Source organism: Aedes aegypti, chromosome 2 (genome assembly GCF_002204515.2).
Source record: "Aedes aegypti strain LVP_AGWG chromosome 2, AaegL5.0 Primary Assembly, whole genome shotgun sequence".
NCBI classification, from domain to species: domain Eukaryota; kingdom Metazoa; phylum Arthropoda; class Insecta; order Diptera; family Culicidae; genus Aedes; species Aedes aegypti.
This window is the reverse complement of record NC_035108.1, coordinates 127,134,750-127,157,209: the sequence shown is the minus strand read 5'-3', so window position 1 is coordinate 127,157,209 and position 22,460 is coordinate 127,134,750. Positions and strand designations below refer to the sequence as shown.

Below are 22,460 nucleotides of genomic sequence, written 5' to 3'. Positions count from 1 at the left end.
AGGTCCATGAACAATTCAAATAATCTATTGCGTGCTATAATAAGGAATTCTTAGGAGTATGCAATAAAAAACTGTCTTAGATTGTTTTCATGAATTGATAATTTTTACGAATATTACGGATTATCCACCGGAGAACCACGTTGTTTACCATCGAACCCAAGTATTTCACAACATGTTAGAGACTATTTTTGCACTAAACGGCACCTGTCTGATAAGATTTGGATCACTAGCCAACGAATTCATTGAAAACCCAGAGCTACTTGATCAGATATGAGTGAAAAACAAGAAACAATAGACATACTCACATCTCGTAAGAACTGGGAGGGTTTCAGCGGGGCGGCATCAACGCTGAAAGCTAGTATAACTATTTCCTTCAACTAAAAGCCAAAAATTTCGAAAATCGGTTGTAGCATTGCTGAGAACGAGCATTTTGAAATTTGTAGTTGCATCCTGAAAATTTATGGTTAAAATTATCGTAACGCGACACCATAATTTTGCAACTATTGTAACTTTTCGAAAAATGGTCCGATTTTAAATCTTTTTTTATGGAAACACGTATCTTGACGAGTAGGAAGAGAATTGAAAATATAATAGTTCTATAAGAAGTATTTACTTTACAATGATAATAAATCTTCGAGCTGTTTAGTAGAATACCTAGAAGTAAATGAAAAAAACCGAATTTAGTACTATACCATTTAATTCCACTAGAGTTTGTATCCTTGGACAGATACGCGTATTTCGACCTCAACTGTAAGGCCGTCTTCAGTGTCGTATACTAGACTCGACTTCGAAGTCGAGCCTTAGAAGTCGAGTCTAGTACACGACACTGCAGACGGCCTTACAGTTGAGGTCGAAATACGGGTATCTGTCAAAGGATACAAACTCTAGTAGAATTAAATGGTATAGTACTAAATTCTGTTTTTTCATCTACTTACTTTACAATGTCAAAAATTAGGCAATTTTCGTAATGCGACACCATAATAATGTGACTATTTGAAAAAAATACGTTTTCAAAGAACCAATTATTCGTTTGAAAAAATTAAATCCGCACATAACAATGTCATCTAATACCCTTCTAGTTAACGGATAAGACAGTCATATTACACTTGATAAACTATGATTTAGGGCTTTTATTAAAATGTTGTTAAATATCTCAATTTCTCTCCAATAAATTATATAAACTTTATGTAAATTTTCAGGTATGTCTTTACTGTATTTTCAATCAAATTTATGTTTTTTTTTTCTGCATAGCTTTGGAAATATTTCAGAGTTTGATTTTATGATATCTTGGCGTAGATGTGCGTGGAATGTGACTTTAGGCTTTGAACGATGCCAAACAATTCTTTCTGAGTAGTGTTTGATCCTTTGCTCGCGTCACTTGCTCCTGCGGAGGCGGGTGATGTGAGCAGGATCAATCGTGTCGCGCGTCGCTCGCGTGGCATGATAAAATAGTGGCGCGGTTCGCGAAGCAGGTTAGTAGTGTTCGATCCTTAGCTCGCGTCAAATAATTTATCATGGTCTAATCGCTTATCAAAGTGAATCCTGTGACCCAACGATCCTCCCCATTAACAAACATCCCTCCCAGTAACCTTTGTGGAGATGCAGAGGTAAACACGGTCTCCATATAGCAAAGGTTACACACTAACATTCCTTCCTCCAATCCCACCTGACTGCAAGGACGTGGCCGGCGCCGTTATTGACCGTGTATAAATAGAGGCACTGAATTATGCACACTGAAGAAAATTATGGCCAATCCCAGCCGAACTTCTAGTTGATTCTTTGTGCATTTTCACTGACTTCGGTCAATCACGGAATAGCAACCATTGATATGTGTAGTCAGTCTAAGCTAAGCTAAGCTAAGCTAAGCTAAGCTGAACGATGCCAAACAATTCTTTCTCAAAACAGCTTTCACATTGTAAAATAAGATTATGATAAATCTTGATCGTCTTATTTGAAATAATGCAATGAAACTACATCTTGCCGTATGCTCAATTCGTCGTATCGTTTTCATTTCTGTTGCAATCAGTTTACAGATTCGTCTCACAACTAACGGCTCACTGTGATACATTGAGTGGTCAAAATACAACATATCAACGCTATAATAATTTTTTTCACTATAATATATAGCTCTACGGGCATCTCACTCCATTTCTTCAGCATTTATTAATTTCCTTCATAATTCATTGTTCGCCATCAAAATTCATCCCAAAATATATAAGCACAATTACTTTTGACCGAACAATCATGACAGCTGCTCACAGTGCAGCGAAAACAACACAATCAAAGGAACCGTTTTCTACACCGAGCATCGCGCACACATTGATGTGCACAAGTTTTTTTTTCTCAGTACGACTTTGGCGGATTAAGCTTTGTTTACATTCTCTATTTTACGCGGTCGTTGAGGAAATTTCATGTGATTGGAATGAGATCCTTCAGTGAAGAATTTCGAAGGTTTTTCATAGTGAAAATAGTGCCCGGCAAAGTAAGTCACACAGGGGGGCGGGAATATACTTGTATCGTTAAGTGATGTGACTCGATTGCTAAGCATTTCTCTCAAATCGTGTTCGTACATTCGTTTTCGGTGAAAAAGTGGAAAGTGGATAATTGAACTGAAGTTATTTATCAAAATACAGCAGCGTTATTACATTTTTGGTGTACAAGTGTAGAAACCATTACAGCTTTCACAAAATTACACTTAGAAAATGAATCTATGTTGCAGGTAAATTTGAATATTTGTCATAGAGGAACATTTTAAGTTTGATACGACGAATAATAGCGCTTACGACGAACTAGAACAAAACTCTAATAAGGACTTTTTGCGATAGAAGTAACAGCTTAATAAGTAAAATCTACATTGTATATACAAACGAAAAAGAAAACAGAAAACAGTACAAAGTGAAGTAGTACAAAGCGAAAAAACTAAGGTTTGAATAGAGGACGCTAAAATGACAATTCGCCAAGGGCGGCATATGGCCACGCTACCTCTCATATCATTGTAACAATGTATGTTTGAAAATTAAAGTTTTTTAATTTTACAATCAAGCCTTCGTGCCAAACATCGTTGAATGCTTTTTCTATGACTAGAAGAGCAAGACCATTAGAATAGCTTTCAGAATAGTTGGAACGAAACAAATTTGTTACACGTAAAAGTTGATGAATTTCCGTTGATGTGGACCTTCATTCTTAAAGCTTAATGGACGATAGCTGAAAGCTTCTGCAGGATTTTTGTCTGGTTTTAAAATTGGTACAACTTTTGTATTTTTCATTTGTCAGGAAAATATGCCAACTGAAAACATTTGTTAAATATATCAACCAAGAATGATAACACTGCGGAACACGATTTTGTCTCATGTATCAAAATACAGCTATTTACATAATTAAGGTTTGCTGAATCCATTGCCGTTTCCCATGTCTTAGCCCCTTGCTTCATAATTTTTATGTCCCAGATTTGGACAACAGTTATAATCTCTGTTAATAGTCCTCAAACGGAAATCTTACAAAGTCCATAGAAAAATTATCTTGATAGTCTATTCACTTGGGCTAGTAATATAGGGATCAGGGAAACTATAATTGTATGTATGTACTGTAGATTTGGGTCAACATTGTTGGTCAATTCTAAGCTTTTTGTGATTGTTTAAATATTAAAACAAAACCATGAAAATATTAATGCAAAACCATGAAAACCTCACAAGAGAACATGTAGATATCGAGTATCCGTTAGAATTTTATATGTGTTTGATAGAGTAACAACATCAAAACCCTGATAATATAATCAAGAAAAACTTTGTGAATTACCGAGTATTTTCGTCTTTTTAGGATCATTTCAGGACACAAGAAGAGTTTTATAGTTTTTGATATAACTTTGATATTTTTCATCATCGAATTGCAGGGTTTTCATTGAAACTTTAAAATTCAGTTAAAATCATATGGAATTTACTACTTACTTTAAAATAATATAATCTCATGGCCTAATATCTCTGTTATAAATCGTACCCAACTTGTATTTTCAATTTAAAATCATTAATGTAGAAAATAATTCTATGAATTGTGTTTTACTTTTTTCACTTCTCTTCACTTCAATTGATTATGACCTAATTTTCGGGTTGAAAAATAGAATTTTGGATGTATACAAATATTTTCAGTGACATCTCTCTCCTTCTTCTCCAGCGACCTCTATGTTGGTGGCGCATTATATTTGCCTATAGCCGAATACGTCATATTTCTATGTGACCGGGCTATCATTTGCAAAACAAATGTTTCATGCTCATTAGCGTCACCTGGTGGCAAAATTTATAATCAACTAGCTCAATCAATGATTGCCCTTGGCTAATTAATAAAATATTCCGAAGATGTCATTTTTGTAAGTGGTCAGAATTCTGAGCTATCTGCAAAACAAAAGTTTCATCACATACAAACAGACGAAACACTTAGAACAAAATTCATTGAAATGCATTTCCCAATTTGCACCATTATAATCTAGTGAGCACGAAACACTGTTCTGTGCTTTAAGAGCTGCAGGTGGCGGTTGTGTGCAACGTCAAACACGAAGAAAAATTATGCGCGCGCCTCTGAGTGTGAGGTTTGAAACATAGTAAATTTGAAATGGTTGTAAAATAAGTGTTCCATGGAAATTTCTTTAGGGTTACGTCTGTTTGTTTGTGGTTTCATGTACATTAACGCCACTTGGTAGATTCATTTGGCTTGAATAATTATAGCCCTTGGCTTGATAAACATTTTTGCCATAGACGCCATCTTTCAAAGTGGTCAGGCTTATGAGATATCAGAAAAACAAAAGTTTCATGCTCACTAGCGCTACTAGCGGCAAAATTTCGTATTTCTTGGCTCAAATAAAGATAGCCCTTGAGCTACAAGAACAAGAACAATTTTGGACAATAACCAAGCATAAATCTAGGAAATATGTCGAAACAATAGAAGAATTGTCTTGCTTAGACATTTTCTTGAAAAAATGACAGATAAGGTAGACAACGGTACTAGTGCCAGAAATTGTGGGTGGAATTCAGCAAAAATAAATGAAAACTAAAATGAAAAGTTAAGAAATATTTCTTTTTATATTTCACCTGTGAAGCTTGCGTGTTTTCTTCTCTTAATTTATGACTTTATACATTGCGGTGCGAGTGGCTGAGCTGAGGGCGAGCCAGTTCTTGAGTTGACATAAATTATTTCAACCAGTACTTATCTTCTACAATGTTCAATATTTTAATGGGATTTTGCGATTTGGAACAGTGGCCTAAATTTAGTGGATTTTGCGGTTACACAGCGTAACATAAATGACATTTTTGCGTGTATCAAGGATCAAATTATATGTCTCCAGTAGATATTGGATCCCTGAATCTGATGAACTTCTCTGAAATATTCTGGCACGTCACAATTGTTAGCTAGTGGTCGCCAAAGTTGCATAAACACTGGTTTTATTGATGATTACATGAAATTTAAGATATGTTTCATCATGTTTTTTTTTTATCTAATCCACCAACCATGCAAAATAGGACTTCAAGTTTCTTTTCAGATATAATTTGGTTGAAATTGCGCGATAAAATTGAGATTAAATCGATTTTTTTTTCAACATACTTGCAGACTCCATTTAAGAGTCTTCGTTTCTCTTACACACAATACTTTTCTAAACCAACAGAAAATATCTTTTGGGTATAGAAAGTATTATAAGATTTGTTGCTATGTATCGTACTACACATTAAGTTCGAATTCTGTGGCAATCTAAGTAATTGAATTGCCATACAAGCTGGCAAACTTGCTTGCATGTTCGCTGAGAGAGTCAAATGTCACATTTCCAACAGCTAATTTCTCGAAAACCAGACGAACGAAAACGATAATGGATTCAGTAACCCTTAATTGAGTAAATAGTGTTATTTTTGAGATTGAGACAGTAAACGTGTTCCGCAGTGTTATCTTCTATTTAGGCTACCTGTAGATTATAGATTAACATATTACGCTCAATGACCCACTTTTCTGTAGCACCACTCGCCCCCATCTGCGGTCACATCTTGAAGAAGATCTTCCCTCTTCTCGCATCCCAACGCAAAATGTTTTGTTTATTGAATTGAATTACCCCATGTAGACCCCCTGACTCTTTAGCCTCAAGTCACATCTTCAGAGTGTCGGCATGGAGTGAAGAAAAAGAACCCGCGCAAAGCATCAATGAGCTGAGCGTGCTGGTCATTTTCACCTTTGGATTGAGCCAATTGAGCATATTCCACAGAAAGCGAAAATACAAAACAGCAAAAAACAATAACAATGTTAACCGTGTTTTAAATTAACTTTGCATTTGAAGTGGAGGGTACCCGTCTTCTAGGGGTTCAGGTGCACAGAGAAGAAAATGTGGGCGTTTTTCCACTGTTGGATTGCATTGCCCGGTTTGTTTTTCGAACCATTGAAAGGCTTTAATGTCACGCCTAAAGTTTGAACATTGTAAGGCGGCCACAATGACATTATATGACCAGAGAGGTTGAGAAAATTATTGAAATAATTGACATTCGAAAATTGTTTATCGCTGAAGTAATAAATTAACTTACCCGAGCAGTGGATTACAACAGATTTCAAAGACTTATGTTATAAGTTTGGCCCGTAAAAACTTAAAATAATAAAACTTTTCAACAGAAAAAAAATCAAATTAAACAAACATATAGCTCATTTTGTTATTTGCAATAACATAATTAGAACTAAAAAATCCTGGCAGAATCATAAAAAAAATGTTACTCTCTATAACATACGTATGACAAAATTCGGTATTTTCTTATAATAAATCAAGACTGCCCAAGCAATTGCTATCTGTTTTGTTTTATATAGCAAATTGTGTTACATATAACTTTCAATAATGTTTTCATGATTCTCTCCAACCAACTTAGACTGCTTCTAATAGAAATGAGACAAAATATGTGTCTATTTCAAATTTCGATTATTTTATTTATTGAGAAACAATTTTGTTGCAATCCACTGTACGGGTAACACCGACAGGGGATTGGGAACGTTCAGAGGATACCACCAATAGGTGAATTACTTAGGATTTTTTCCCTCTATTGGAATAGTTTTTCAATTATAGCATTCAATAGAGCTCATGATGACGACAGTGATTGAGCAATTGCGCGGGTGATTGATTAGGTGGCGAAAAAAGTTCAAACCGATGTGGTGGTGGATCACTTGCAAAAATGGGAGCAAGTGGGAGGCGGAGGATGCACTTTGGCTTTTGACGATCGTCTTCAATGAGTACCTAGAAGGAGCATCGGTTTAAATGTTATCTTGCGCGTTGACTTCTATTTCGAAGACCTGCGACAATAGCATCATTTGCGGCAAAAAACTGGCGTGGTGATGTAATAAGCCTAACATGTGACATTGAGCGGCAGGAGAATGTTAAACGGCTGAGAGCATTTCTGCGGTATGCGTGCAATATGAGGGATTGGCATTACGATGCGATACAAGTGCAAAAGTGGTTGCGGTTGGATTGATAGATGAACACTGTAGATGTACGCAATAAACTATACACGATGCAATATGTTTACAAATAGGGAAACATATTCTGTGAAAGAAATTCTCAATTCACTTCGTTCTAGGAGTTTTATAGTTGTTGTTTTAACTCCTTTTTAAAGAATCCCATTTTGCGTTCACTCGGGGTTGAGGAAACAATACTACAAACCAGAAGAGCTTGTCTGAGAAACCTAGTTAAGAATTAACATCCAAAGTATTGTCAAGGAGAGAAAAAAGACAAAGTAGCAACTTTCACAGAGTGTAACGAACAAAATTAAATCAAATTATAAGACAAACATATAAACATAAGGGTCTCATTGAATTGAATTGATGATGCAATTAAAACTGGCCCACAGTAGACCGGATATAGCTCTGCATTTACGCCAGCTCATGCAGGAAGGTGTGTGTAGGGATGGTTATTTATGGGCAGAGAAGCTTGCTGTTTGGTTAGCAGAATGCCTATGTATCAGTCGTAAGCATATGTGTGCTATAATGATGGAAGAATGGATGCGTAGGGAACGGTTTTCTGTCCGTCTCTGATTCTAGCAAATGCTAAAATTCTCATCTTTCTGTCCATCTCTGATTCTAGCAAATGCTAAAATTCTTAGACAGGACTCACAAAGACGGCCTTTTTTTCTGTGATTGCTGAGTTTATTCTTTTTCCACTCTGTGTTAACATCAATCATGTGCAAGCCCTTTAAGGCGTAGTAGGCCGTCATTGAAATTTGTACGTGTCGTTAATGATTGTTGCTAAATCCTGTCACAATTTCTAGTTAAAGTTTGGTATTGCACTGATACATCTGTAAAAGTATAAGCATACTTTCCGCATGTCAGCGCATATAGTGATACTTCAATATTATCTGTGAGGACTGAGATTCATCACTTCGAAATTGCGAGCTGCTATGTTAACATGGCTGCCAAAACGAATGACTGGCTACTTAGCTTTAAGACAAAGTAGTCTGTCATTTTTGGGGACAGCCATGTTTGATTTGCAGCTTGCAAGTAATATTAATTCGGAAAAGTATCACTATATGTGCTCATATGCAGAAAGTTTGCAGATGCTTAACCAACTAATTTTCTTTAATTTGAAATCGTTAGATGAATTGACGACAATCATCAATGACGCGTACAAATTTCGATGACGGCTTCTTTCGCCTTAAACCCTCACATGAACATCTTAGCCAAAATAATGTTGTGTTTGCATGACACCGCAGCATAAATAGCCTTTTGAGTGAAATTTCATTATCAGACATTAGAAATCACTAGTTTTGTGTTTAGATTTTTTAGCATCTTTGGAAAATCTGCTCCGCTGACTGAAGTTTTTAATAACAGTTTATTTTGAACAGAATACTTTTCACTTTTTCAGACATAAACATGACGGGCTGCTTTGAAGTATTGCGACAGCTGAATCTGGGCTGCATATGACGTAGATATTTCTCCTATTCATGATTCGCTCTCAGCTATGAACTGTGACAGAGGCAAGTGGAAGGTAAAACTACAAAGTACAAGGAAACGGACCGGCCTGGGATTGAACCCATGACCATCTGCTTATAAAGCAGAAGTGGTAGTCATTAGAACACTAATGCCATCATAATAATAAAAAAAAAAACTAAAAGTCATACAAAGTCAAATTTGGACACACGTGCTCTAAATTTTCAAAAATAAGCCACGTTTTGTTATGAAACATAGCAGCGTTGAGAATGCCAATGAATCATCCATGAGAGCATCGATTCATCCGTCAAGATGAGCAACGAATCCTTGCGGGACGCTCGGAGTTTGGGACGAAATAAGTACAGTATTCATAATTTTAAGCAAAATGTGATCGCATACTTTTCCACAACAACAGTAGTAAAAAGAGATATAAAATAGGGTCTTAAAATGTTTGGTGAAATCTTGTTTATATTTAATAACACGAAACAGCACGTTAGGCCGAAAGCGACGTTTGGCCGATAGGCTGAAAATGGCCGATAGAGCAGGATAATTTGCATTATCTAGAAGCCCACAATATCCGCTGTGAAGTATAACTGGAAAGAACAGCCTTTGAATAAAAGAAGGAAAAACACTGATGAATGTGTTTGAGTGAAGAACTAGCCGATCTGTGTTGAAATTCATATTAATAAAAAAACTGATAAATGTGTTAGCCATTTGAAAAAAGTAGTAAATAATCAAATGTTATTTCGGCCTAACGACCCTTTCGGCCTAACGGCATTCGGCCTTTTGGCTTTCGGCCTAACGACCTGCACCTGCAATAACAGCTAATTCATAATTGAACTTTAATTTGAAAAAATGCGTTGAAATTTGAATTTGGACACTTGGAATCGTGTGGTTTTATTTTTAACACTGAGGTTGTTCCTATCTGATATTTCAGAAAGTACACGGAAAACATTATTCACCCAAAATCTGAATTGATATTTGAGGGTGTGACATAAACGCAGAAAACCAAAATAAAAAAGACTTTAAGCAATAAAAAACATTAGGAAATTGTATAAACTTTTATTTTTGGCGTGAGCCCAAGTGTTTGAAACAAATAACAAACAAGTATTTGTTAGAGCCTACAACGAGGCAAAATTGACGCTAATTTCAAAACCAAACAATTGCGAAAAAAAAAACCCCAGAGCTACGACCAATAACTTACAAGATTTTGAGCCATCGTATATCAAAACCACGTAAAAAAAAAACAAAAGAAGAATGAGAATGAGAAAAATTTTAGAAAAATATTTAGGAAAATATTTAGGAAAATATTATAAACTGTAAAGAAAGTTCGAGCATTTGAATATAATAAGGCAGAATAATGATTTTGTTTTTTTTGCATGACAGTTTGCCCAATTCCCTTTTTTTTTGTCAACCGGATATGAACATAAATTCAAGCATTTTTTTCTGTGAGTTTCTGTTTGGCTAAATTTTGCTATGCGATACCATTTCTGACCAAGTTGGTTTTATGAGGTCTATTCCCATTTAAAGATTTTCAATCTCGTATGTACGTTATCTCTAGTCAGAACATAGATTTTTTTTGTAATTTTTTAAGATATCAGGTGTATTTTATAATTTTCGTAGGCGGCGGCGTCAGGACGTTTTTACATCGGCGTGGGGAAAATCAAACACGAAAATGCTCGAAAATCTAAAATCTAAATGATGAAATTGATATATGCATATGGTCCAAATAACAAAAAGGCTCTGAACATCATCTTGTTCCTGAGATATTCCGAAGTTCCTTGAACCGACACGTAGACGAACCCCTCGTAAATAAACACAGATTTTTTCCTTGCTCGTATATTTGCTTTTCAAAATAATACATTGATGAAAGGCTGAAGGAAATCGGTGCAAGTTTTGTACACGAGAAGTGTCTCGCAAGGAATTGCGGAACTAAACAAATTCTGAAAATAGATGAGAAAACATTATGTGGAAATACAAAAAAGGTATACCAAACCATAATGCTCAAACCATATTATTCATGCTTTTATAAACAGAGTTGCTAAATTAATTATTTCAATTTGTAAATGCATATTTCGGCATTATATATTCAATGCTGTTATCTTAGATTCATATCTGTTGAATGGTTTATAGAAAAAAACACGATGAATATTAAAGTATCTCAGATTTTTTCCTGGGATTCCTGGAGGAATACAGGGAGATGGTGCTGCCAAAATACACCCGATTCTGTTTTTGCACGGGGGATGCGTACCTGGAACTGTTTGGATTACTAATGGGGTTTTCATGGAAGAAACATTTAAACATATTCATGAAGATAACTACAAAAACACTGAAAATTTTTGTTGAGGGGTTTCCTGCAGTTATTTCTGGAGGAAAATCTGCCAAATTTGTTTAAGAAAGAAATTGGAGAATTTTTTTTTTATTCTTCTCAGGTAAAATCTTCCTTGAGAATCTAATAATACAGCCTAAAAATAGTTTCTAAAATGGTACCTGGAGAATTCCTCGCTGAAATGTCTGGAAGAATCGCCTCAGGAAGCCGTGGAGAATTTACTTTATTTTTATCGGAGGAATTTCTGAAGAAATATTTGTTAGAATCTATAGAGAATCGTCTGGGTTATTATTTCAGGAATTTCCTTAAGATTCCTAGAATGTCTCTGGAGAAGTAAATTGCAAGTATCAAATATTCAAGTAATTCTTGAAAGAATCTCTCGTAAAATAAAATAAAATGTGGAAAACTCTTGTCAGAATTACTAGAATAAAACTATGAATGAAACTCAGGATTGGTTTTTTGAGAATTCCTATATTTAAGATAAAAATCTTATGAGACACGTATAAACCGTATGAAGGAGTTGAATAATGATATAGAATAGATGATTGCACATAGCAGTCTTCTAAGATCATTCTTCTACTCCAAGACTTAAACAAGCGTGCTTTGATCTCATTTCAATGATCGAGATCCTTTTGATTCCTGATTTTTCGATCTTAACGTGCGTGATTCATGCAAGGATTCAATCCCAAGATTGAATCCCTGTCATTGAGTATAAAAATATAGCCAAGCAAACGAATGAAGTGAATTTAAAATACTCCCCATCTAGAATATTATTTTTAGACGGTTTATAGAGAATTAGGACAAACCTAGTGTCAGATGGAATTACGGAGGAGAGACGAAGTATTATGAAAGGCAATAACATCATGTACATCGTAAGAAATATCTAAAAATTATATCAAACTACTGCAAGTTAGTCCTAATGTTGGTCATAGCCATGCTTACACTTAATTAGAATAGCGACCTTGAACTCCCAAGTCAGATTGTCAATGACCTGGAAGAAAGCTATCACAAATAGTCGCAAGACTTCCAATACAGGAACCAACTGTACATACAGACATCATTCAGACTCATCTCAAGTGTCCTGTCAGACAGAAATTCTCAATAAACGATCAAGAAATACCATAGATAACTCGATTCATTTCTTCTAGCCAATAATCGATCAAGGATTGAATCCTTTGATTCAATCTTCTTATACACGTGGCAGGATTCATTGCATGCCTAGATTTAAACGAAAGATGCGCGCGAAATAAATCTTGCTCTGGTGGTTTGGAATCTCAGCAGCTCTTGGAGTGGGATTTTTTGAAGACTGGCACATAGTAAGCCCTAGAAAAATCTTTGGAAAAATTTTGGAATAATCCATGCAGTTTTTTTTTCATTTGTTTTAAAGAACGAATAGATAAATTCCGGTAATATGTTTTGGAAAGAAATTGTCGCAACAATTCATGAAGAAATAAAAAAAATGATCTATTTAGGGAGATCAGAAAACCTAAGATGCTTAAATCCGTAAAAAAAGAGGAATCCCATGAAGAAATCACAATGGAATCCTCAAAAATCATTAAGGAATATTTTAGAGAATAGCCGAAAAAAAAAACATAATAAAATATTACGAAAAATATTAGAAGAAATAAATATTTGAAAAAAGTATTCTGGTGGAATTCCTAAAATTATTTCTGAATAAATCCACATTCACAGCAGAATTCCTGAAGAAACTCCAAAAGGTATCCTTAGAAGAATCTCTAAACCGATTCTCGAAAGAATCCGTAGCAGAATTCTTGTAGAATCCACTGGAATCATGGAAAAACCTCTTGACGTATTTATGTGTGACTTTCCATAAGAATGCCTAAAGCAATGCGTAAATAATTCCTAGGGCAATTTAAAAATATTGTTACTTTTTTTTTTAGCTAAAATACTTATCAGCGTGAAAATATAAAATCAGCAGCTTGATGTTGATCGGCGTACGGCGCACCGCCGATGCATCAATCAACATCGGTGTAACGTAAATTTGTATATGTGAATATGTTTCATCAATAGCAATCAACTAGATTGACGATAGATCATTCATTAATATTCTCCATTCAAGTTAGCGAAAACAATATCATTAAAAAAACATTGCCCTCACAGCCTTTCCTACGAAAATGTAAAGTAAATATTGATATCAATTTAAAAAATTGTCATATTCTCGTGTGATCATTTGAGAATGCACGAAAGAATTTAATTATCCACAGAACTACAAACTTATACACGGGATACCAAATAAAAAAAAATATCTCAAAAACTAAAAAACACACCTTGCTGAAAATTTGAGGGTGTGCGTAAAATTTTCTGAAGTTTCTAGAAAAAATTAGAACAGTAGTACCTGGTCCCAGAACCGAAAAAAAAACCCAGAAAACTAAAAATAGCCAGAAAAAGTAGACATTTTTATTTGATTTTCATGTTATTTTTTTTCAGAGTTTTTTATTTATTTCTGAACGTTTAAATCTTAAGCTTTCATTAAAAAAAGAGATTTGAAATCGGTTGAGCTGTTCATAAGTTATGATTTTTTTAAATAAAAAATCTAATGCGCCTACAGTGTGTTCCGATAAAAAATGACTGATTTTTTATTTAAAAAAAAAATGTATCTCAAAAACTTAAAACATAAATCGCTGAAACTTTGAAAGTAAACGTAAATTTTTTTGCACTTTCAAGAAAAAATGAAAACAGCAAAAGCTCCTTTAGCCTTCAAAACATGAAAATACGGAAATTTTTGATTTTTTTTTTCACGTAAAAAACAAATTTTGTGAAATTTTATATTTTTCTTGAAAAGTCAAAATCTTTAGCTTTCATTTCGTCCAAGCAAATTGAAAATCGGTACAGCGGTTCAAAAGTAATAATTTTTTGAAAAATAAATTTTGCAAAGTCGCATTTTTTGGTCACCCTATTACGGAAATGGCCACCCTAATCAAAAATCCAAAAACACGTGTATCCTTATTTCGGATAAGGAACAAAATAGCAAATTTTCACGGAATTCGGTGACCCACTAGATCGGTTTTTCATGGAATGGCTGTATATTACTTCACATGTATCCAATGGAATTCTGTGAAAATTACCCAGCAGAACGTTCCAAGCAGAGTACTCAAAATGTTTATAATTATGAAAACAAAAACAAATTCAGAGACTTTTTTGTATTCAGGAGGCGTAAATGTTACCATGAAGTCAGTCAATATTTCCATGAGTCCATTGTCCTTTCAGATATTGACTCGTGGAGGTTTGACTGCACAAGCATTATTTGAAATATTTTCGTTGATGAATGTAATTTCTGATAACTGTAGTATATTCTTATATAACGTTGCTATATAGTTTGCTCAATTTTTGTTACATATTTTACTAACCTTAATAATGAACTTAGACAAAAAAGTTTGAAGGTTTTGTTCTCTAAACACCAAAAAAAAGGTCATATACTCTGGTAATAAACTTTCCACCTTTGACAATCATACTTCATTGTTTAAAATATAAGTTTGTTCAGTATTAGAGGATGGAAGAGGTCGTAAAGAATGTATTTTTCATGGTCATAATAACATCTTTTGCCAGGGCCATGGTTTAGGAAGCATTTGCATCATGTGGGTTCGTTGTGTCTTTATTTTTTGTTGAAGTTCAATAAAACATATACAGAAAGGTCTATAAGAGTCTCTTGAGGAAGAAGTTTGTTCTTCTGGTTAGATACATCTTAGATCTTATCATACGAAATATTTGCACTTGACACAATCTCGCGATTCAGTTATATTCGTAGAATACGCTTTCGTATTTTTTTTTGGATTTGTTTTCACCAACTCCACATGCACTGGATGGAAACTATTAAGTATTGAAAAATGAATTGATTGCTCAATGAAATCATTCGTTGTTTTTCGCAACGTATAAAAATTCTTCCGTCTTTTACGAATGTATTCAACGTTCATTCTCACTACGAAATTAACGCATTTCGATTACAAAATGTATGGTAAAATATAGCATTTGTTTTTTCGACAAGAGGATTGAATATTATTACGAAATTTCATACAAACGTATCGACAAACAAATTCAAAATTACGAAATTGGTTACATACATGCCATGAAACTGTTTAGTTACAGAAAACAACGAATATTGTTGGTTGTTCGACTGTTGTTCACTGTAGTTGATGTTGAACTGGCTTCTCAGTCTTGACAAAATCAAATTTTATTTTGTCAAACGTTTCGGTCCGTTTGGGATCTTCCTAGGGGACTCGATTGGACAAAAGAATTGTAACAATTGAGTCCCTGAGGAAGGTCCCAAATGGACCAAAACATTGGACAAAATAAATTTACAATATTTAATTTTGTTAAGACTGAAAAGCCAATCCAACATCAACAGGAAACAGTGAATAACTTTGTAATTGATATCAACGAATTTGTTATATAAAACAAAATACATTTTCAGGGAGTCTATGCTGAAGTATGCCATTTTTGCATTTGTGTATCGTGTGGCAGATACGATGATACTTTATGCCCAGGGAGGTCAAGGAAATTACCAAAATGAAAAGATCCTGGACCGAACAGGAATCGAACCCAGACACCATCAGCTAGGAATGGTGTTTCAGTAGTTTGTTAAAAAGTTTGTTGACAACAAACCGTTGGTTACTGTATCGTACACTTCTTGAAAGCATATGTTTCTAATAATCGATTCGGTGATTCTTTATTACGAGATTCGCCAATCTAGTCCTGTATTCTGAAGGTATTTGTTTATCACGTTTTTGTGTACAAAAGGCAATTAATATAAAACTAGCATGAGAAAAGCTAAGAATATTTCCAAAATTTAATAATATTAATAGAATTGGATGAATTTATAATAAAACAAATAATCACTCAGCCTTCATACCAATGCTTATAGAATTTTCCCAAAAATGCCAACATTTAAAACAATCCGATCGTATCACCGATCACCTATCGGCGCTTCACCATGACACATATGACATCACACTGCGAAACATTTTCCTCCCCTGCGCAATGTATTCATCCTGCCCGGAGGAGTCATCACAGCACATCAATCACGCTCCAACGACGGCAACGCGTGCCGATTGCAATCTCCCTTGGTTAGTAAGCCTCGTTCATTTGTCAGGTCCACTTAAACCACACCGCGCCTTCATAAAGCTCCAAAAGAGTCTTTCACACACTGCAGCCAGCCCGGATAATCTACCCCCGAGAGTATCTCACTTCTGACCCTTTCTGCACGGTGCTGCAATTCACCTCATTTCGGCTTAAATGTCACCGGGCTGGCCCAACTCTCTGTCCAAATCTGTCCACCAAGTCATCAACACTTGCTTATCCTCTGCACGCAAAAATTATGCCACTTTCAATGCCACTCTTTAATCCAGCACACGATCGCCAAAAACAGCATAAAATTATCTCACCATCTTCTCAACTGCTGTCCGCTCCTCGCCTTCAAGATCCCTTGTTGAGCTTAATAAATCACTTTGTGCGTGGTCGCCACTTCACCGATCAAGAGTCCTTATTTTCTCCGATTTTTTTTGGTTTTCCAGGGGTCACTTGACCACACGCACCCCAAAAGTGGAACTCCACACCTCTTCAACTGATTGATCCGAAAACCGACCGAAAACCTTTGGCAGGTCAAAACTTCAACTCGATCGACGGTCGCCGAAAGACTCGTAGCCTGCGCCCAATGGGACGGTATATTTATATGATCACGGGGTGGGGAGTCCGTGTCGTGGATCATCATCCCTCGCACTACTGCGAGGGGATGCTGGCTGGTGCATCCCTTTCGGTGTGATCATCACCAGCAGCACAGGGCTGGTAGCGGCTGAGTGTCTTGAAAATCTTGAAAAACATCGACTTGAACACGTTGTTTTCCTTTATTTCGATTTTTTTCAAAATTTGTAACATTTTATAAAATTATAACTTTTTTGTCCATAATTCTTCCATTATTAAACATTGTGCAATAAATCACATAAGTTGTCCCCTAAAACATGTCCAAAAATAATAAAAATCACAGATGCATTTTCATAGAAAATCGATTTAAATTTTTTTAATTAAAAAAAATCTGTCATTATTTTTTCCAAATATTCCTAAACAATACCTACAACAACCGCAAAATATATCCAAAAATTAAAAACATCAATGTTTGAAAAAATTGCTTATATTTTTTACCGTGCACTCTTTTTTCAATACTTAAGCATACATGTTTTGATCAAACGATAAACGATTTAGCTACGATTCGCTCAATCAAAATATTTTTTTTCTGGAATGGAGAAACACGAAATATGCCTAAAAAGGGCCTATTTTTCTTTTTTTAATTGAAAATTTTATCCAGCTTTTTAAAAGCGCTAATGGCTGCCGCAAAATGGCTCACTTTCTGGTAGGGATCAGTCGATTTGACGTTTGGCTTGGGTCATTTTATATGGAACGGACCCAAGCCAAACTTCATATCGACTAATCCCTACCAGAAAGATAGCCTTTTTGCGGCAGCCATTAGCGCTCGTAAAAACCTGGATATAAATATGAGTATATCTCGAAATTGATGCAACCTAGAAAAAAAAATACTTAAGTACTTTTCGATTGCAATTTTTCTGTACTTTCAAATAATCACATAAAAAAGTATTGTTTTTCTCTATTTCGATTTTTTTTTCAAAATATGTAATTTTTTGAAAAATCATAACTTTTTTGTCCATAATTCTTCCATTTTGAAACATTGTGCAATAAATCACATAAGTTGTCCCCTAAAACATATCCAAAAATAAAAAAAATCAAAACTGCGTTTCTGGAAAAAATCGATTTTAAAATTTTGTTTTTGGAATAAAAAATAATCTGTAACTTTTTTTACCGTGCATATTTTTCTCCATATAGTCCTTAGCAATACCTACAATTTTGTAGAAGATCTCAAATCGATCGGACAAACCGTTTTCGAGTTACAGTGTTTTTAAAGATTTGCCATGCATTTTCCGATACGCCCTTCTCAAAAATAAGGCGAGGTTCAAAATGGCGGTCTGAAGGTGCATAATGGCATTTTTGGTCATAAAGAATCTGTATGCAAATTTTCAGGCGATTCAAAATATACAACAATAATCGGGTTTGCGAAACGGCGTGGAACCGCTCACGTGTCACTTCTGGACATAGCAAAAGCATTCCATATTGAATTGATGGCATTTAGCCAAAAGTAACAAATATATACAATGCAAACCACAAATAAACAGAATATCAAAATTTTGTCTGAAGAATAAGCTTTTGAGCTTCAAATAAATTTTCAGGCCAGACTTGTTGTATGTTATACCAATATGGGCTAGCTGATATGATACTAGGATGAAAGCTCTATAGAGGATTAAAAATAAAATTTTGAAAATGATTGTGAAGTATAGTACTAATTAATAACATAGAATATTCAATGTTGAAACATCGAAAAAAATGTCGAATAAAAATATTAATATTTTTGACAAACAACGTTGAAATCTTCTTTTTACACGATCACACAGTCAGGTCTCTTATTATATGCTGCCAGTCACTTTACGTCCACTGCAGAATCTCGGCCGTTTTTCGATATCCCTTGTAAAAGTTTGAGTTCATTATTTAGAGGCTGTTTCGATTAAAGTATTCAATTGAAAATAGGGACTTTTTAGAAAGTTGCATTAAAATAATGACTGTCTCTAAAAAGACTTGGTACCAGCCCTGTTACCATTAAGAAGCAAGCACCAGCGCATTGCCGGCTTCCTCTCGACTCGCATTCATTGGGGATGCTGGCCGTTGCGTTTGCTGTGTGGTGTGGACGTTATGGCGTCTCCACCCGATGATTGGTGATAGAGCTTTTTTCTAACTTTGGGCGAGAGAATTAATACAGCGAAGAGCGCGAGAATATCTGAGTCGGAAATTGGAGAGCTTGAGCGTTAGGAATCTGACAACATCATCCCCTGGTGGAAGATCGGTTTTTGTTCTCGTGGGGTTGTTTACAATGGCGTGTGTAGGATGGTATGGAAGTTTCATTGGTGAGTATTGCAAACACATTGTGTAAATAAAGGTTCTAGGGTAAATATTCAAATAACATCCAGAACAAAATTTGAGTCGCAGTGTATTGTTGCAATACGATTTGTTTACTTACTTGATGGGCAACAATTTCTTGCTGTTGCGTTGAATCTACGCCGAATGATGAAGACTTTTCCATTGCTCCCGGTCCCGAGACAATCGCTTCCAGTCGCTCTGAACGTTAAGCGACCTTAAATCCTCCTCAACTGCAAAAATAAACTGGTAGCAAAGGTATTGGTTCATGGTCTTTCAGAAAATCTTTACTTTCTATCGGTGAAAACTTGGAAAAATCATGTTTGAAGATTTTTAAAGTAAATGTCCAGGTAGAATGACCTTCATTCATTTATTTAGTTAACATCTAAACAACTCTGAATCAACAATTTCACGCCAAAATAGTCGGTTCGTTGCCGCATATCTCCATCATCGGTTCTGCCGCATGCTCAGGCGGGTGTATTGGTCTGCCACCTTTTCAAATGTTCGGCCAACAATGTCCATATCATCCGCGAAGCAAACAAATTGACTAGATCGCGTAAAAATCGTACCCCGGCTGTTAAGCCCAGCTGTCCGCGTAACACCTTCTAGCGCAATATTGAACAGCATGCACGAGAGTCCATCACCTTGTCGTAGTCCCAGGCGGGATCCAAACGAACTGAAATGTTCGCTTGAAACCTCCATACAATTTTGCACACCTTCCATCGCCCCTCTTATCAGTCTCGTGAGCTTCCCGGGAAAGCTGTTCTCGTCCATGATTTTCCATAGCTCTACGCGGTCGAAACTGTCGTATGCCGCCTTGAAATCGATGAAAAGGTGATGCGTTGCGACCTGGTATTAACGACATTTTTAAAGGATTTGCCGTACAGTAAAGATCTGGTCCGTTGTCGATCGGCCGTCAACGAAGCCGGCTTGATAACATCCCACGAGCTCGCTTACTATAGGTGATAGACGACGGAAGATGATCTGGGATAATAATTTGTAGGCCACATTTAGAATGGTGATCGTTAGAGAGTTCTCACAATCTAACTTGTCGCCTATCTTGTAGATGGGGCATATCACCCCTTCCATCCACTCCTTCGGTAGGTGTTCTGTTTCCCAGATTGTGCCTGTCAGCCGGTGCAGACAAATGACCAGCCTCTCCGGGTCAATCTTGGGGGGCTTGGTAGCCGTGCGGTAAGTGTTACCAAGGCATTTAGCCGCATCGTGTTAAGGAGAGGGGGTTCGATTCCCGTCTCAGGCCGAAAAATTTTTCGAAAGGAATGTTTTCCGAATGTGCCCCTGGGCGTTGCATGCTAGTCCGTTGTCTAGTGTGGTGCTTCCTTCAAAGAGCAAATAGCCCACTGGAAGCATTAACGTGTGTAGTGTCTTTAAAAAAAATCTTTATGAGCTCAGCTCCGATATCATCCTTACCAGCAGTTTTATTGTACTTGAGCTGGTGAATGGCATCCTTAACCTCCCTCAAAGTGGGGGCTGGTTGGTTTCCATCGTCCGCAGTACTGACGATGGCACTTCCTTCGTTGTCCCGTCCTTCATTGCCTATGCTCTCAGCGCCATTCAAGTGTTCGTCGAAGTGCTGCTTTCACCTTTCGATCACCTCACGTCTGTCAAAATGTTCCCATCCTTATCCCTGCTCATCTCACCTCACGGCACGAAGCCGTAGCAGGATGCGTTATAGAACTTACGTGATTCTTGAGACCGGTACCGCTGGTTCATCTCCTCACACTCCGTCTTCTCCAGGCGGCGTGTTTTCTCCCGAAAGAGGCGGGTCTGCTGTTGCCGGTTCCGTCCACGTTCTGTCGGGTCCCTTGCTGCAGCATGGCCTCCTGCGCTGCATCTTCTCCTCCATAATCTGCCTACATTCCTCGTCGAACCAATCGTTCCGTCGACTCCGTCCCACGTACTCGACGTTGCTCTCAGCTGCATCGTTGGTGGCTGCTTTTACTGTTCTCCAGCAGTCCTCAAGAGGGGCTTCGTCCAGCCCACCCTCTTCCGGTAATGCATCCTCGAGGTGCTGCGCGTACGCAGTTGTGACATCCGGTTGCTTAAGCCGCTCTAGGTCATACCGGGGCGGCCGTCGGTACCGAACGTTGTTAGACGGAGAGTTTTAGGCGCAGTTTAACCATCACCAGATAGTGGTCAGAGTCGATGTTAGCGCCACGATTGGTCCTGACGTCGATAATGTCGGAGAAGTATCGTCCATCAATCAGAACGTGGTCGATTTGTGATTCTGTCTGCTGTGGTGATCTTCAGGTGTATCGGTATGGAAGGCTGTGCTGAAAGTAGGTGCTACGAATGGCCATATTCTTGGAGACGGCGAAATCAATTAGTCGTAAGCCGTTTTCGTACGTCAGCCGGTGGGCGCTGAACTTTCCAATAGTCGGTCTGAACTCCTCCTCCTGGCCAACCTGAGCGTTTAGATCTCCTATGATGATTTTGACGTCATGGCTTGGGCAGCTGTCGTACTCGTGTTTGAGCTGCTCGTAAAAAGCGTTTTTGACATCATCAGTGCTTCCGGAGTGAGGGCTGTGCACGTTTATTATGCTGAAGTTGAAAAACCGACCTTTGAGCCTCAATTTGCACATTGTCTCATTGATCGGCCACCACCCAATCACGCGCCTCTGCATATCACCCATCACTATAAAAGCTGTTCCCAGCTCGTTTGTGTTGCTGCAGCTCTGGTTACCTCTAAATGTTCACACCATTGATCCCTTCCAACACAGTTCCTGCAACGCTACGATGCCGAATCCGCGGTCCTTCAGCAGGTCGGCGAGTATGCGTGTGCTCCCGATGAAGTTGAGAGATTTACAGTTCCACATAGCGAGCTTCCAATCGCTAGTCCCATTACGTCGCTGTGGTCTTCGCAGATTATCCCATGATCAGCTGCCCCTGACATGGGGAACTAATGCTGTTGTGAGCCGCGCCTAACATGGAGTGCAGACGCTCCAGGTTTGCAGAAGCAAACGCAAAAGCAAGAGCGAACCCCCCCCCCCCCCCCTTCACTGTCTGTACGACAAGAGTTTCCACCGGGGTTAGTTACCCGATCTTCCCTAAGGATGCTGGTACTCCGGCCAGTACCGCAAGGAGGTAGGGATAGGAGTTGCTGGACAAGAGGCTAAGGACCACACAAAGGGGTCTATTTTATTCCTACAGGTACGCCATGCTCAGCCATTTACCAACCAAAAGGAAAAGGTTA

General features: G+C 37.1%; 1 protein-coding gene across 1 annotated transcript in view; it reads right to left on the bottom strand.

The window, feature by feature from the left end:
• Positions 1 to 16,943, bottom strand: part of LOC5571191 (basic proline-rich protein) — a 36,112-nt gene extending 19,169 nt beyond the window's left edge. Inside the window, exon 1 of the mRNA XM_021842266.1 lies at positions 16,657 to 16,943. Within this exon, the coding sequence (XP_021697958.1) occupies positions 16,657 to 16,659 (3 nt within the window). The 5' untranslated portion in view covers positions 16,660 to 16,943. The remainder of the gene's footprint in view (positions 1 to 16,656) is intronic.
• Between the last annotated feature and the right edge of the window lie 5,517 nt (positions 16,944 to 22,460).